The 17,287-nt window shown below is 35.6% G+C and overlaps 1 protein-coding gene and 1 pseudogene across 1 annotated transcript; both read left to right on the plus strand.

The window, feature by feature from the left end:
* The first annotated feature begins 703 nt into the window (after positions 1-703).
* LOC134254640 (uncharacterized) lies at positions 704-2,464 on the plus strand. The gene is made up of 2 exons (XM_062737178.1): positions 704-992; positions 1,225-2,464. The coding sequence occupies exon 2, from the start codon at positions 1,379-1,381 to the stop codon at positions 2,462-2,464; it is 1,086 nt and encodes a 361-aa protein (XP_062593162.1). The 5' UTR covers positions 704-992; positions 1,225-1,378.
* Positions 2,465-15,601: 13,137 nt separating this feature from the next.
* Positions 15,602-16,974, plus strand: LOC134254642 (P2X purinoceptor 7-like; annotated as a pseudogene).
* The last annotated feature ends 313 nt before the right edge of the window (positions 16,975-17,287 follow it).

Here is a 17,287-nt window from a genome sequence, read left to right on the forward strand (position 1 = left end):
GCTACCGTGACCGGTCATGACTGTACAGTATTAGTACATTAGTACCGAGGGAAATATTTAACTTTAGAGTTTTAACTCTAAAACTTACAACAAGTTGCTGTCCTTTAAAAAAGGACTGCAATACGTGGACCATATGCATGTTTTTTTTCTAACTGAAATTCAATTAAGAGAATTTCTCGGTTTAGGGAATATTCATGTAGGTTTGTTCACTTTTTCTACAATGATCTGCCTACTTATAAGTGATTGTAGTCTCAAAGCAAAATTGATGATATTAAATAGAGGGCGAAGTATATTTTGCATCGGGTAACTTTTCATTGTAATTTTGTGATTCAGATTGAAATTTTTATAAAGTTTATAAATTATGAAAAGGAAAATTATTTTTATGTTTAAATCCTTTTTGAATAACTGAAATAACGATAGTATTTGGCTGTAAGTAATTTTTATAATTCATTTTTTACGCTTGTGAATCTGTCCATTGATTGGTCAATTTACCGAATGTACAGTAGGCCATCTTTTGGCGGTATTTTTCACAGTAGATGTTGACCAGTGAAGACGTGTGTCAGCCGTGTTGTATTAAACGCCTTTTTGTCTGATAAATGTGAGTAATGATATTTTTGTCTTGCATTCATATTAGACTAGGTACTTATGTCACAAGTGAATAATTATTCTATATTTTGTGAAATATGCAACTGCTTAATTTCCCGATTGAAAGTTGTTTATTACTAGTCAGAAATTATGTCGTGATGTTACCATCTAGTCATTTGTTTATAAGTATGTTTATAGGTTAAAAATAATAGATGCCCTGATGATATATGATTTTAAAAGATTATTCAATGCAAAACATTTTTATTATAAAAGTGGTTCCTTGTCAAGTACATGTAAGTATAGTTTGTATGAATTGAGTAGTAAGACCTGATTGTATTTATAGTGGACAGTCCTTGTGTGATGACGTCACAGTGACCGGAAGCGGCCATACTGTATTCCTTACTTAGGTTTGTGAGCTGTGTACATTTTTTATTACTTATTATATATACTGCATATTTATTTCTTGCTTAGATTATATGCTGTATGATAAAGTGTAATAGAAGTCTGACTGTCATAAATATTTCTTAATGAAGTGAACATTACTTTTTCCTAATATTGAAATGTCAAGAGGTGATATTGTACTTGTTTACATTTATTTTTTTATGACTATCATTTTCAATTGTGTATTGTTTATTTTAGGACCACTGTCATCATAATCATCATAATTTTTGAATACTCATTCAAATCAAGAATAAAAGAACTACGAGAACATTATTCTCTTGTGTTACAAATGGCGTCGTGGACAGGATTCTTGTGATTGTGATTCTTGTGATTGACGACAGTGTGCATCAGCATGGAACAGCTCGTCCAAGGATTGTTGGACAAAATAAAGATTTTGGAGACGAGAGAAAACCAAGACAGGCAGGAAAATGCGGCCATGCAACAAGAAATTAAAAATTTACAAGGAAAAGTTTCTTCACTGAAAGCTACCGAGTCGAAAGAAAAACCAACACCTTTAGTGTATGTCAAGTCCGAACGAAAATTTCCTAAGTTTGGAGGTCGACCAGTTAAGGATGGAGACCCAGATGTTTACGAGTGGATTTCCGACATGAGGGAACATATACAGTCTACACAGTCCAAAGACGATTTCGTAGATTTCATCATGGACCATTTAACTGGATCCGCAAAATCAGAAGTGAAACTTCGACCTCATACAGAGAGAAAAACAGGAAAACAAATTCTCGACATCTTGGAGGCTGTGTTCGAAATCAAAGAAACCACTACCCAACTTCTCCAGAAATTTTATCAACGAGACCAAAAACAGGATGAAACATTAGAAAAATATTCTCTTGTATTAATGGAGATGGCACAGAAAATCAACAAGAAAGATAAGAAAGAGCAAGTGACTGATGTTAAGCTTACCGAGAGATTTGTTGATGGAATCAGAGATCAGAACACCCGACAAGAACTGAGAAAAGTTGTGTTAGACTCTGGCAACGTACCATTTTTTGAATTCAGACTTAAAATGTTACGATGGATAGAAGACAACCCTGGTGTGAATCTCAGTGTGAAGAAAACATCATGTGTACCTACTCCAAATACAGAACAGAGTGAATTAATGACTCTACTTAAGAAACAACAAGAGATGTTAGAGAAACAACAACAACAGATTGATACGCTTACACAAACAGTACAAAAGTCTCGACAGTCTGATTCACCTCGGAGGGGTAATAGACCCGTACCGTCCAGAGGACGTGGCCGAGGGATCAGAAGACAAGATCAGATTGTTTGTTATGCCTGTAACGGACTTGGACATTTTTCATCAGAATGCCCAAATCGTAAAAATGGATTCTCACAGAACAAAGAAGATAGACGACTGCAACAACAGCCGAGACAGAAGTTTCCAAACACCGACCCAAAAGCAAATCCCTCACAGTAGAGAGTCGCCTGTTAGAGGGGATTGGGAAAGACTCGTGTGATATAAACGAGAAAATAAAAAATGCTGCAAGAAACAGTCCAGTCACTACTATTGAACTAAACGGACAACCCGTAAAATGTCTCCTAGATACCGGAGCAGAAGTGTCAACTATATCTGAAATGTTTTATAAAAAGTTCTTACATCACAAAGATATTACAGACACAAGAAAATTTCTACGATTATCTGCAGCCAACAAAATCCAAATTCCATACCTTGGATATATTGAAGTGGAATTAAAGATTCAGGATCAACTATTCAGTGATGTTGGAATGTTAATAGAAACAGTGACAACAGATCCAAATGGCGTTCAAGTTATTCTTGGATGTAATGTACTGAAACATATTAGAACAGCCTGTCATTGTGATAATGTTATTATGAAAGATCCTATATGGAACAATGTTATGTCTGTTCTAGCGTTAGCTGAGAATGAAGTGGATGTGAAGATTGGACTTGTTAAAGTGGCAGGAAGAGAAGCAGTAAGAATTCCAGCGAACTCTATGAAAACCATAGTAGGATCCACACGACAAAATAAGAAAAGAAACCCATATGTAGCAGCCGTTCAACCTATTTCCAATGAGAATGGATCTCTACCTCGGAATATTTTGGTGGTGGATACTGTTAGTGTTGTGGATAGTGGGAAAATTCCTGTAAGGATGGTGAACATTGGTGAAGAAGATGTTTGGATTCAACCAAAGACTTATATTGGTACACTACACCAGATCGAGATTTTGAAGAGTTCTGACCAAGAATATGCAGTTGATATTGAACCAACAGAATTGAACATTCGTAGTGTCTCGGTGTCAACCAACACTGTAAATGCTGATAATTCTGATCTAATGTCTAAACTGGATCTTGGAAATGTTCCATTATCAGCTGAACAAAAACAGAAACTACTTGAACTATTTTCTAAACATGAAGATGTGTTTGCAAGGAGTGATGAAGATTTGGGATACACAACAACTGTAACTCATCCTATAACGCTGACAGATAACCAACCTGTGAAAATTCCTCATAGGAGAATTCCGCCCAATCAGATTTCCGAAGTGAAACAACATATAGAGAAACTGTTAAATCAGGGAATTATTCGCAAAAGTACCAGTCCGTACGCTTCGCCTGTTGTGATTGTCAGGAAGAAGGACAACAGCATAAGACTCTGTGTAGATTATAGAGCAATCAACTCAAAAACTGTCAAAGACGCGTATCCGCTACCGCGTATTGAGGATACCTTGGATATTCTGAATGGAGCTAAATATTTCAGTAGCATAGACTTAATACAAGGATACCATCAAGTGGCTGTAAGAGAAGAAGACATTCCCAAGACTGCGTTTCGTGTTGGTTCTGGTGGACTCTATGAATATGTTCGAATGCCTTTTGGCTTATGCAACAGTCCCGCAACCTTCCAAAGACTTATGGAGGCGTGCCTTGGAGATGAAAATTTCAACATACTAGTTCTCTACTTGGACGACATCTTAGTATTTTCAAGAACAGTAGAAGAACATATCAACAGATTAGATCAGGTGTTTACTAAACTGAAATCCAATGGACTAAAAATTAAACCAGCAAAATGTCATTTCTTCCAGAAAGAAACAAAATTTCTCGGACATATTGTTTCCGAAAAAGGGATATCTACAGACCCGGAGAAAACAGCTGTTATTGAATCGTGGCCTATTCCAACTACTGAAAAGCAACTCCGCTCCTTCCTCGGACTAGCTAGTTACTATAGGAAATTCGTCCAAGGATTCGCTAGCATAGCAGCTCCTCTTCATGCATTGCTATCAAGACCAAGGAATACCAAACCAAAAGCAGAGCAGTTTAAAAAGTTATGGACTGACGAGTGTACCAAGTCGTTTAACAGCTTAAAGGAGAAACTTGTTTCACCCCCGATTCTTGGATTTCCCGATTTTTCACAGAATTTCATTTTGGAAATAGACGCAAGTTTTGAAGGACTCGGAGCAGTTTTATCTCAAGAGAGACCTAATGGAAAGATTGTGATAGCCTACGCATCAAGATCACTGCGGAAATCAGAGAAGAATATGGAAAGATACAGTTCTATGAAGCTTGAACTTCTGGCACTCAAGTGGTCAGTTAGTGAAAAATTTCGTGATTACCTCCTTGGATCGAAGTTTATCATTTACACTGACAATAACCCGCTTAGTTACATCAACAAACCAAAGCAACGAGTAGACGCAACAACGATGAGATGGATAGGAGAGCTAGCTCAGTTTGATTTTACAGTGAAATACCGCTCTGGTAAGGTGAATCGCAACGCGGATGCGTTAAGCCGTAGACCTACTTCACTGGAAGAAGAAGTGAAAGTTTCCTTAGATAGGATCACTCAGAGTACATCATTAGAGATGTTAGATAGCCGTCTACTGACTCAGTTGAATTCAGAGACTACAGACTTTGAGATGCGGACATTGAGCGCCATGACAACGCTTCCTGAGTATATTCCTGCAGACATAGCAGCACTTCAAGATCATGACCCGAAGTTAAGCAGAATCAGATATTGGATGGAGGAAAATCATAAAATTTCGGTTGATGACTTGAAAAAGGAGCACAAAGATGTGAGAAAACTTCTTAATCAGAGAGATAAACTTTTCATTGAAAATTGTGTTTTGTACAGGAAGATCACAGATGAGACTGGTGAACAGAGACAGCTATTACTTCCTGAAGTTCTGAAGAAGACCGTTCTGGAAAATATTCACAACCATGCAGGTCATCAAGGTGTTGAACGAACTTAATCTTTGCTGAAGAAAAGATGTTTTTGGCCAAGGATGCTACAAGATGTCCAGAAATGGTGTAAATCTTGTGAAAGGTGTTTAATAGGGAAAGCTCCAATTCCAGCGATTAAGCCTACAATGAGTAATTTAATAGCGTACAAACCTCAAGAAATTCTGGCCATTGACTTTACTCTGTTAGAAAAATCATCTGATGGACGTGAGAATGTGTTAATTATGACAGACATTTTCTCTAAATTTACCCAGGCTGTACCGTGTAAAGACCAGAAAGCAAATACTGTCGCAAAAATTCTTGTTAAAAACTGGTTTGTGAATTTTGGAATCCCTAAGCGTATCCATAGTGACCAGGGACGCAATTTTGAGAGTTTCATTGTTCAAGAACTGTGTAGTTACTACAACATTGAAAAATCCCGGACAACGCCTTATCATCCGGAAGGGAATGGACAATGTGAAAGATTCAATAGGACCATGCATGACAGACTGAGAACATTACCTCCAGAAAAGAAAAGGAAATGGCCTGAATATCTTCCATACTTGGTGTATATCTACAATGCCACTGTTCATTCATCGACCGGTTACTCTCCACATTTTTTGTTTTTCGGACGAGAACCAATTCTTCCCATCGATTTGATGCTTGGATTACACAAATCTTCAGATGATGACATTGAAAACTTACCTATGGATGATTGGATACAAGACCATAAGAAGAAGATGTTGGAAGCATCAAAGTTGGCATTGTCAAATACAGAAAAATCTGCAGAACAGCGGAATCAACAGAAGAACAAGAAAGCCAGTGTTTCGGTCATTCCAGTTGGAACAAGAGTTCTTACAAGGAATCGCATTCTTGGAAGAAACAAAATTCAGGATACGTGGTGTGCTACTCCATACAAAGTTGTGAAATACCTTGGTGATAACGTGTATTCTATTCAGCTGGCAGATGGGTCTGGCCCGATCAAGAATGTGACAAGGAAAGAGATCTTAGACACAGCTGAAAAAGTGAATTCGAGTGATGGATGTTCCAGTTCTGAAGAATCTGACCTCGAGTATATACCAGAACAGACCGTACAAGTTCAAGAGGAAGAACATTCTGCAACCGCCGAGAATTTGGAAGAAGCTGCGATAGAAAAACCGTGTGTTCCTTCAACAAGCAGGGAAGATTCAGAAGAAGAGACGGTAGAAGTGACACAACCTTGACGAAGTAAGAGAACGACGGCAGGGAAACATTCCAACCCATTCAACTTACCTAAAAGTACCCTACCGTGCAATCAAATTTCCGCTGAACCGACAAATTTTAAAGAACTAAGTGATGCGATTGTGAATCTTGGTGCTACATTAAGTGCTACTTTAAGTGATTCGTGGGCAAGACAAAATCAGATGTGATTATGTAGTTACCAAATCAGATGTAATTATGTTATTTCATTTGATTGTGTTTAATTGTGTATATATCTGAATGTTGTGATAGAAAATTTTTATTTTTTTTAAAACCTTTTCATTGCTGTGGAAAGCAATGACAAAAGGGGGGAAATGTGTAAGAGGGCGAAGTATATTTTGCATCGGGTTCAAGATTCAGATTGAAATTTTTATAAAGTTTACAAATTATGAAAAGGAAAATTATTTTTATGTTTAAATCCTTTTTGAATAACTGAAATAACGATAGTATTTGGCTGTAAGTAATTTTTATAATTCATTTTTTACACTTGTGAATCTGTCCATTGATTGGTCAATTTACCGAATGTACAGTAGGCCATCTTTTGGCGGTATTTTCACAGTAGATGTTGACCAGTGAAGACGTGTGTCAGCCGTGTTGTACTAAACGCCTTTTTGTCTGATATATGTGAGTAATGATATTTTTGTCTTACATTCATATTAGACTAGGTACTTATGCCATAAGTGAATGATTATTCTCTATTTTGTGAAATATGCAACTGTGTAATTTCCCGATTGAAAGTTGTTTATTACTAGTCAGAAATTATGTCGTGATGTTACCATCTAGTCATTTGTTTATAAGTATGTTTATAGGTTAAAAATAATAGATGCCCTGATGATATATGATTTTAAAAGATTATTCAATGCAAAACATTTTTATTATAAAAGTGGTTCCTTGTCAAGTACATGTAAGTATAGTTTGTATGAATTGAGTAGTAAGACCTGATTGTATTTATAGTGGACAGTCCTTGTGTGATGACGTCACAGTGACCGGAAGCGGCCATACTGTATTCCTTACTTAGGTTTGTGAGCTGTGTACATTTTTTATTACTTATTATATATACTGCATATTTATTTCTTGCTTAGATTATATGCTGTATGATAAAGTGTAATAGAAGTCTGACTGTCATAAATATTTCTTAATGAAGTGAACATTACTTTTTCCTAATATTGAAATGTCAAGAGGTGATATTGTACTTGTTTACATTTATTTTTTTATGACTATCATTTTCAATTGTGTATTGTTTATTTTAGGACCACTGTCATCATAATCATCATAATTTCAAATTACGAGAACATTATTCTCTTGTGTTACAGTTACAATATTAATAGCATCATTCAAATCAAGAATAAAAGAACTAAATACGAAAAATAAGAACATTATTCTCTTGTGTTGGTTCTCAGGTGCATATTTTATTAATTTATAATATATTTACGTTAACACACTTTGTCCAAAAAAAAACTTCGCAAATGTTTCTTCAACAATCAATCAGTAACAATGTCTGTTAAAAGGTAAGTTTTGTTTTATCTCATTAATATTTCGAATTTACTTATTGAACAAATTTTGTGTTCATTCAAATTTAAATAATCTGTCATTTCCACGGTTCTCAGGTATTCTCATAATAATGCATTTATTTAACTTTTTTAATGAAATATAATGTTTAACATATTAACTTTTCCCCATAATAAACAAAATTGAACTAAAGTTTATTAAAGAAATAAATCCATCTATATATTTAAAAATAACCTATTTTTTTCTGTTTATTGTTTCTTGAAGATGAAATTCTTATAATTTTTTTTTCTTTTAGCTTTGATATACCAGACTACATCTCTAAGAACAAGAATTTGTGGGCACTCAACAAGAACCGAAAAGGCGTAAAGTATGAAGACAATTTATGTTTATTTCGCTGTCTGGCAGTTCACCGTGGACAGAAAACTAATTTAGAAACTTCAACCAAACTCTACTACCACCAATGGTGTAGTTATTTAGAGGAACAGAAAGTAGAAAAGACTTTCCATCGCCGAATCAATTTCCAAGCTTTGATTACTGCGAGGATCTATCAATTTCCAAGCTTTGATTACTGCGAGGATCTACACGAGATTGAACGCTGCTTCCGACTGAACATTTTTGCCTCTTTTCGTTACAAGAAGATCGAAGTGCATTTCCATATCACCGCAGCCTATCAAGACATAAAGATACCATGAACCTGAATCTTTTTGAACATATTGTTTTATACATCAATTACATGAAAGCATATGCAAAGAAATATGTGTGTAAAATATGCGAGAAAATGTTTCCAAGCTCCTATCAGTGTACGAGACATGAGAAAACAAAACTGTGTCAAAATTCCCCGGTGGTTTTCATCAAGTAAGACAAACAATGTTTGACCAGCTTGAATCATTTGGATGCGTCGTTACCTCCGAAGAGAGTTTTTCCTTGGTTTATTGTGTTTCACTTTGAGGAATACTTAAAACTTTAACAATGACAAAAGTGCTAAATTACAGTGGCATAGCGAACACATACCAGTTTTTGTTAGTGTATGCTCTAATGTACGCAAACATACTTCTCCAAAATGTTTCGTACACCAGGAACCAGATAAACTTATCAAAGACATGGTTACCTATATGGAGGAAATATCCGATACCTGCTACACGTTGGCAAGTGAAAAATGGGCTTGTGTGCGTGATTCTTTAGATCAGCAATTTGAACGATGGCAAAGTAAAGAAAATCCAAAGAATACGGACAAAGCAATGGTCAATGCACTTGACCAAATGAGGGATAAATTCCACTTTACTGTCGTCAAGTTCCAGTTCTCGGATTTAATTCTGCCAAGTACGACTTGAACTTAAATTAAGAACAACATTGCGAGACATCTTCGTTTACATGAAACCAACGGGACTACCATTAAAATGAACAATACGTATACGTGTATAAGCAACAACAAACTCCGTCTTCTAGACATTACAAACTTTCTGGCATCTGGTACCTCCTATGCAGGTTTTCTCCGTGCATATCATATTGAAGAACAAAATTTTTTTTTCCGTACGAACATTTAAAAAAAATGCCGAAAACTTGAAGAGGAAAAAACAACTACCCCCACATGAAGCTTTCAACAGTTCCCTCCGAAATGCCAACCTAAGGCCAGAGGATTATAAATTCTGTCAGGACGTTTGGGAGAAAGAAAATATGAACTGTTTAAAAGGTTTCTTGTGTGGTATAATACATGTAACCAGGACGTTGGACCGTTTCTAGAAGCAGTGGAGAAGTTACAAAGAATTTACTTTGAGAGTGGCATTGATGTTTTTAAAGTGGTCATGTCTGTTCCCGGCGAACAATGTTATTTCAAACAAGTTTGCGTGCAAACGCTTCATTTGCACTTTACGGAGAACAAGACAAAGACTTATTTAAAACAGTAAAAAATAGCATAGTTTTTGGTCCGTCCATTATCTTTTCAAGGTATGCAAAATGAGGAGAAAGAACTATCAGGAACAATCCTGAAAAACCTTGTGAAAGCATAGTTGGTTACGATGCCAATGCACTGTACTTGTGGGCCATACACCAGAATATGCCTATCGGACTATTTATTCGTCGTCGTGCCGAGAACGGATTTCGAGGAGAAGTCCGAGATAGATACATGTCTGCATTCTAGGTTGGATTATATGAGTTTTGTTTCGGGACATTTCATTCAACATCGTTTGAATACCGGCAAAGAGAAACGCGTGGGACCCTTTCCAGTGGACGGATACTGTGCAGACACGAATACTATATTCCAGTTCTATGGGTGTTATTTTCATGGATATAAATGTTATTTAACAAAAAATATCTAAGACAAAAAGTGGCATGAAAAGAGAGAATCGCTTTTCAACAAGACCCAAGAAACATCCGAGTTTTTAAGACAGGAGGAGTTTTCCGTGAACGAAATATGGGAGTGCGAGTACAATGTGCTCAAGCAACAAAGTGCCGGTTTACAGAAAATAATTACTGACAAAACACCACAGTTTTACAAAAAATACAAGGGATGTGTTACCGAAAATCAGATATTACACGGCGTTCTGGATGAAACCCTTTTGGAATGGTTGAAGTGGACATTTAAATTCCTGACCAGTGGCCGGATCACATGCAAAAAAATTTAACTCCATACGAATATTTTCAGGAGATGGCACCCATATTTTGCAATACAGACATTCCCTTCGACGCCATTGGTTCTCACATGCAGAATCATGCACGTGAAAACAATCTAAATGAAAATCCTCGTCGACTTCTCGTAGTTGGCTTACGTGCTAGAAAAATTCTTCTAGTTACACCACTTTTGAAATGGTATCTTAACCACAGGATGGATGTAACCCGCATTTACCAGGTGATTGAATATACCCCAAGTAGATGCTTTCGAGACTTTGTGCGCGAAGTGACCAACGACCGTCGCCTTGGAGATAGGGATCCATCTTTGGCAATTTTAGCCGATACGTCAAAGCTGAGAGGTAATTCTAGCTATGGATCACTTATCATGGATCAGTCTAAACATCGGGAAATCAAATATGTGAAAGGAATTGAAGAAGCCACCATAGAAGTGAATGATTCCAAATTCATTAATCTTACCGATCTAGGACACCATGTTTTCGAAATAGAAAAAGCGAAAAGTAGAATTTCTTATGACCTCCCTGTACAACTTGGTTATTTTATTTTACAAAATGCCAAATTACAGATGTTGCAATTTTATTATGACTTTGTTGACAAGGTTGTGGAGAGCAGCGACTTTTCCTACTGCGAAATGGACAATGATAGAGCTTATATGGCCATATCTGGGCGTAACCTGGAGTCCATCGTTAAACCAGAACTCCTAGGTGAATTCAGCCATGGATTAATGGATTATTGTACGAACACAGAAATAGAGGCCGGCCATCTTGTGCACTGGTTTCCCCGAGAATGCTGCCAGAAACTCAAAAAACACGACAAGAGAACCCCGGGTTTATTCAGACTGGAATACACTGGTGACGAAATGATAGGTCTTTGCTCAAAGACATATATTGTAAGCCAAAGAAACGTTCGGGATCCGCGGATTCAACAAAAGGCTTACCAACTTTTGAGAAAAGCCTGCAACAAGAAAACAAAGCAACTGAATTCCTTTTGTCCCAGAACATACCACAACGTAAAATTCAGCTGCAAGGGAATAACCAAGCGATCTGTGAATGCGCCACTTCACACATTTAGAAAAGTCCTAAAAAGTCGCAAGTCCGCCATTGGCTTCAACAAAGGTTTGCGTGCTCGTAACAACACCATCTTTACCTATGCGCAAGAAAGGTGTGGATTTTCCTACTTCTATTGCAAAAGAAAAGTGCTAAACAACGGGATTGATATCAAAGTTTTGGATATTGAGCTGTGTCCTGAAAAAAGAGACTTGGATGATGAACAAAATATCACAACTTTGCTTGAACTAATGGAACAATAAGTGCTTTGTATGTTTATATTACCTGTTTCAATTTGTGTATGAATAAAAACTTTTGTAAATATTAGACGATTTTGTAAATAAATAAATAAATAAATTACTTTGTAGATATGCACCACTTTATTCAATTTAAAAAGATAATTCCTTTTGTTGATTTTCTTTGATTATGGTATCCTCAAATAGATTAATACCTTACTACCCAGTAAGTGTTCTTATCATTTGTCAATGAGATTAATAGCACATGTATTAAGGGAATTCATATTAACTGTTAACTTCGAAGTTAAATAAAAGAATTATCTTTCATTAAACCCTTAATCCACTTTGTAATTCAAACAACAAACACGGTCATCAATTCATTTTCTTAAGCTTGTTACAGCTTGATTATATCTACATTATCTCATACCTTTTAAGAAACGAGTTTACAATTATTTCACAAATTGAAACTGTTAAACAACAATGAAGTCTAACATTTCCGAGGAGGAAATTATAGGTCAGAGTATGAAACAAATTAATGAATGGGCAAAATTAATTAATTGGAGTGAGGAATATAACCTCCGATATCATCCTCTCATTCAGGACAAATTATTCTCTCTGTCTATCGGAAGCGGGATCATTGGTAAGAAACTACATTGTAATTGTTTAGGCTATCAATTTTGTGTTTTTCTTAATCGCTTTCAATAAAATAAAACGATTTATAAAAAGTTATTACTTTCTTCTTGCACTGAAGGAAACAATCAGCTTCTATTACGGAGACAGAAATATCAACAATTGAACAACAACTTTACAACATTATAAATAACTTTAAGGAACGAGATAGTCTGATAGAATGGTCAAATATAAATGGATTTGAAAATCACAGATATGTTGAATCTCGCAAAAGGGAACTTTTACTGCTTGAAGAACAGAGAGATTTACATATGATAAACAAGTTATTAAACAATCCTTGGTGTATGCATAGCAAAAATCGCAAGACTGGTAAAAGTGAAAATATTAAAATATTTGTGTGTAAATGTTGTGGACACATATGATTGCGCCCATGACAAAAGGGCCTTATGACAATTTTCCTAGAACAGAGAAATAACGTCATAAAGATGTGACGTTGTTATGTGCACTGTCAACGCAGATTTTTTTTCTCAACCACGTTTCGCGTTTTGACACTGTTTGTCGTAATTTTTATTAAATAAGGATTTATTGTCATATTTTGTCATGTATTTAATCCGTGTCTTTATCTGTACATGTATGCATCTGATTTTTAATAAATTGTATTCAACGGAATTTTTTTCGAGAACGGTTTTTTTTACTATTTGTATATATTTCCATAACAACGTAAAGCTCCAGACGACCAGCTGAGTGATGATAAAGTCTAATTTATGCAAATGTAAATCCACATATCATACAATACATGTCTTGAATATTGAGAAACTGGGTGTGATTTTAATATGGAACAGTTTGAGGTAACCTGCTTTTTCAATAAGAACCAGTAGGCTAGTTTATTTACTTTATACCAGCAGATCCGCCCTACCGCTATTCCTATGATCATGTAAACAATGAATCATCTGAACTCTGGTATGTGTAAACATACTGCATTAACATGGAATAAATAGTTTGATCCGATGTATTTGTTCAAAATTGAAACTAAAAACATTTTTTCTAACTGAAAATAAAAATAGAATTAGGTTGAGTTTTACATTTGTGCTAGAACACGTAAGATTGCGGAGATATTTTTTCATAAAAATAAGATACAGGAGGGATAACTCTGACAATCTATGTATATCAGAGGGGTACCAGAGAGGGAAAATAATTTTATTTTAAGTAAAAAAAAAACAAACAGATATTTAATTGTTGCTTCTGAAGTGTAAAATTATTTATAAAATTCTAAAAGTAACACATATTTTTTATGTGTGGGTTACTTTATGCATTATGAATTGCAAATGAATATTTTGAACACTGCTACAGTAAGATTTAAAAAAAAAATCAGAAAAAAAGATTTTAAAATTGAAACCGCTTTTTCCACTTAAAAATTGATCAATTTGGTTAATAGACTGATTAACGTTTTGTGATGCTGATTGATCAGATACGTCTGCAAAGCAGACCAAAAAAGAGCAAGTTCTAGTCTGTCTACTTGCATGCCTGCAGTGCATAAACCCTAGTTTTCACAGTGTTCTTTTGCAGCTCTTCCTCAAAGCAGCTGCAAAAGGAGTGTGTGTAAACCGGGCTTAAGAGTGCATTTGCAGTTATTCAGGTGGCACATTATATATCAAAACAGGATAAAGCAGTAGATGGTAAGGCGGATGCAGTACGTGCATGTACTGACATTGTCACTTTGAAATGCAAGTACATCATTATCTTACAGAAGAAGAGAACTATTATTTTTACGGTTCTTGATCTTCACTCATTATCTGCCTTTCCCTGCATTTTCATTTTTTCGCTGTACCTAGTGACGGAAGATGAACCAGCGATAAATTTGGATTTTTAAGCTAAATTTGTATGCGAAATTGGTTGGTTTTTTTTTTCGGGTGGTCTCGGATTACGTCCTTGCACACTGTCATGGATGAAAAAGTAGTTCCAAATGTTCTTGAAATCGATTAACTACATATTGGCGCATTTGTATATCTAAAAGAAATACTTAATCTCAGATTTTTAGCGGGAAAATTTTTCCAAAGAAAAATTCTAACAAATCTTAAAAACATACATAAGCGATATACAATAAAATGGTGAAATTTTTTTTGGTTCTTTGACATGTTTTCTTTACAAATTGACTTTTTGAAAAATTTAACAAACCCGTATTGTTTTAATCCGAGGCAATTAAATAGTTCCTATATTTTCTGTCGTGTGGAGTTACGTGCCCTTTGTTGTTTGGCAGTGACAGTGTTACACGTGTTGCAGAGATGAAACTGAAAGGAGGTGTACAGCAGAACAGTGCAAATTTAAAGTAAGTTTTAAGACTTTTTGGTATTCTATTGCGGGATATAATTCTTTAGAATTACTTGAAAAGTTAAATTTAGTGCATTTTTACACATTTCATTGACAGGGTTTAAGAAAATCGTGAAACTGTCAACTACTGAAATGGCATACAGTTACAGACGGAGAAATAACTGGCCAAGCAGTAACCCTAATATTTTTGCATTTAAAACAATGTTAGAAATAATTAACATTTACAGATTATTCGAAAGTGCGAAGAACTATAAGTTATACGGATGGAACGTGTCGATGCGCCAGTATCAATATTTGGATAGCAGAGTCAGACATTACATCCCAAAACACACGAGAAAATAAAAGAATTCTAATAAAATGTCAATATTACATACATTTTATTTTTTTTTTATACCTGTGCAATGATAATAACTTCAGAATATTAATGAGAATTAAAGGCAATTTCTGGTATGCAATTTAGGAATTTAAGGTAAAGCTTTTCTTGTATGTTTAAAAAGTGCAAGTGCCCTGGGGTAAAAATTTTGAAAACTCTCTATCAGTGGAGGAATGGACCAATCGTTGAGTGGTATTAAATTCACGTGACAAGTGAGTATTATTTAAGAAGGGGTTTCTGTCCAAGAAAATTACTTGCTCGTAAGCATTAGTCTTAATGAAGGAATCTAGAAGAAGTGGAGAGAATTTCAGAGAGAGACGAACGAGTAACATACTGTAGATAGTGCCTAAAGATTTTTTCCAATTCATAGAACTTCTTCACACTCTTCATGTAACCGCAGGACATGGTGTATGAATGGTTTAGGATGCACATGCTGTTAGCGACCACCATTCTATGCCCCGTGACGGACTGTGGCGGCAACAGTTTTGAAATCCTCAGCGAGGAATCCAGGGGGTATCATACTCAGATGCTTAAAGAACAGAAACCACACAAAGTCAAGTAGGTTAAGCTATTATATAAGATCACCCTCGCGAAATGAGCGACCTCGGGGCGTAACCGAAATCAATTAAACAAATGGGAATAACGAACAGTATTCCAGATCAAAAGTTCATAAAACGATACAAAACAGGAACAGAGCAAAATCGCATGTCCAGAGGTGAAATGACGTACCAGGAAGAGAACCGAAGGACCGGTCTCCATATCCCACAGTGCGAGTCAAACCCGCGACATTAATATCGTCTCCTAACTCCTTGTCTAGAACAGAAACGGCATTTTATTGAAATATGACACTTTAGTGTCACTAATTAGTAATACTGTATATGGGATATGGACTAGAAATACGAAACTAAGCTCAAAATACACACTACCGGACGTTTTTTCACCTGAAAAGCAGGGTGGGTTCATAGGATGAATTGTAGCTTGAAAACAAAGTGGTTGAGCCATTATCTCCTGCTGTTCATTGGTATGTACAAATGTTATTCTACAATTTGTGTGGTAGCTTAGGTTATGAGCACGGGCCTGGAAGCAGTTGCGGCTGCGGAGGAAGAGTGTAAAAAGGCTTGATTTACTTTAATTTTTGAGATTATTTCTGTGCCATCTTTAAGGCTCATTGTGACCTTTTAATGAATCATAGATTATATTTTACGACTAAATTATTTTCATATAAACATACAGTATTAACCATATGTACTCTTATGATTCCTTTTTTTCACTCTAAACACTTTGATTATTATACTTGTAGGATATTGTAACACAAATAAATGAACATGATATGCGCCAAGTTTTGAAAAGAGCAGATGAGACAGAACCAGATGTCATGAGCTGTTCATCCAAAGTTCAATACAGTATGAAAACTGAAGTTTAGAAATTGCATGGAGTTTGTGTGGAGGATGCAGAGTATTTGAGGATCCTCGCATGAACCTATGCTGTTGTCAATCTCCATGCATTACTACAAAACCAGAATTTAGAAATCTCTGCGGCATGATGTGCTGGTGATCGCCAACATTCTGAACTAGAGGTTTCAAACTAATCTTGAACCTTCGTTTGCCCCCTCTATCTTCCGGAACCAGGATTATCGAAATTTTGTTTTGTGGTCCCCTTGGAGCAGGAAGGAGAGTTGTAGTGCCATCTTGTGTGACTGTGGAAGTGAAGAAGAGATTTCCTCAACTAGATGGAGCATACAAAGGCTATCATTCAGCTTATTCAGACTCTGAGTAAAATTATATGTTTTTTTTTTTATAAAAACTTATCACACTTTTTTCTGCATTTCATTTCTGAAAGTAAAATCCTTGATCGAGGATTTGCTAGACCTGAAAGTCAAGATTTTTGGACTGCTAACTCCTTGTATAGCCTGCACAAGGGCTTCTATATATTTCCTTCATGCATGTTACAATAAGTTCTAAAAGTAATTCAGGATATTACCTTGAATACCTTCATTAACAAGAAATTTTAATCAAATACATTGCAAGTATAAGCACTACATATAATCTGGAAAATTAAATGTTAAAAAAATGTTTTCCCAAACATAAAA

This window comes from Saccostrea cucullata, unplaced genomic scaffold, assembly GCF_032062105.1.
Source record: "Saccostrea cucullata isolate Sc308-1 unplaced genomic scaffold, CSIRO_AGI_Scuc_v1 ctg1267, whole genome shotgun sequence".
NCBI classification, from domain to species: domain Eukaryota; kingdom Metazoa; phylum Mollusca; class Bivalvia; order Ostreida; family Ostreidae; genus Saccostrea; species Saccostrea cuccullata.

Excerpts from the sequence above, each read along its gene's own strand:
- LOC134254640 (XM_062737178.1), top strand. The coding sequence starts at position 1,379 with ATGGAACAGCTCGTCCAAGGATTGTTGGACAAAATAAAGATTTTGGAG.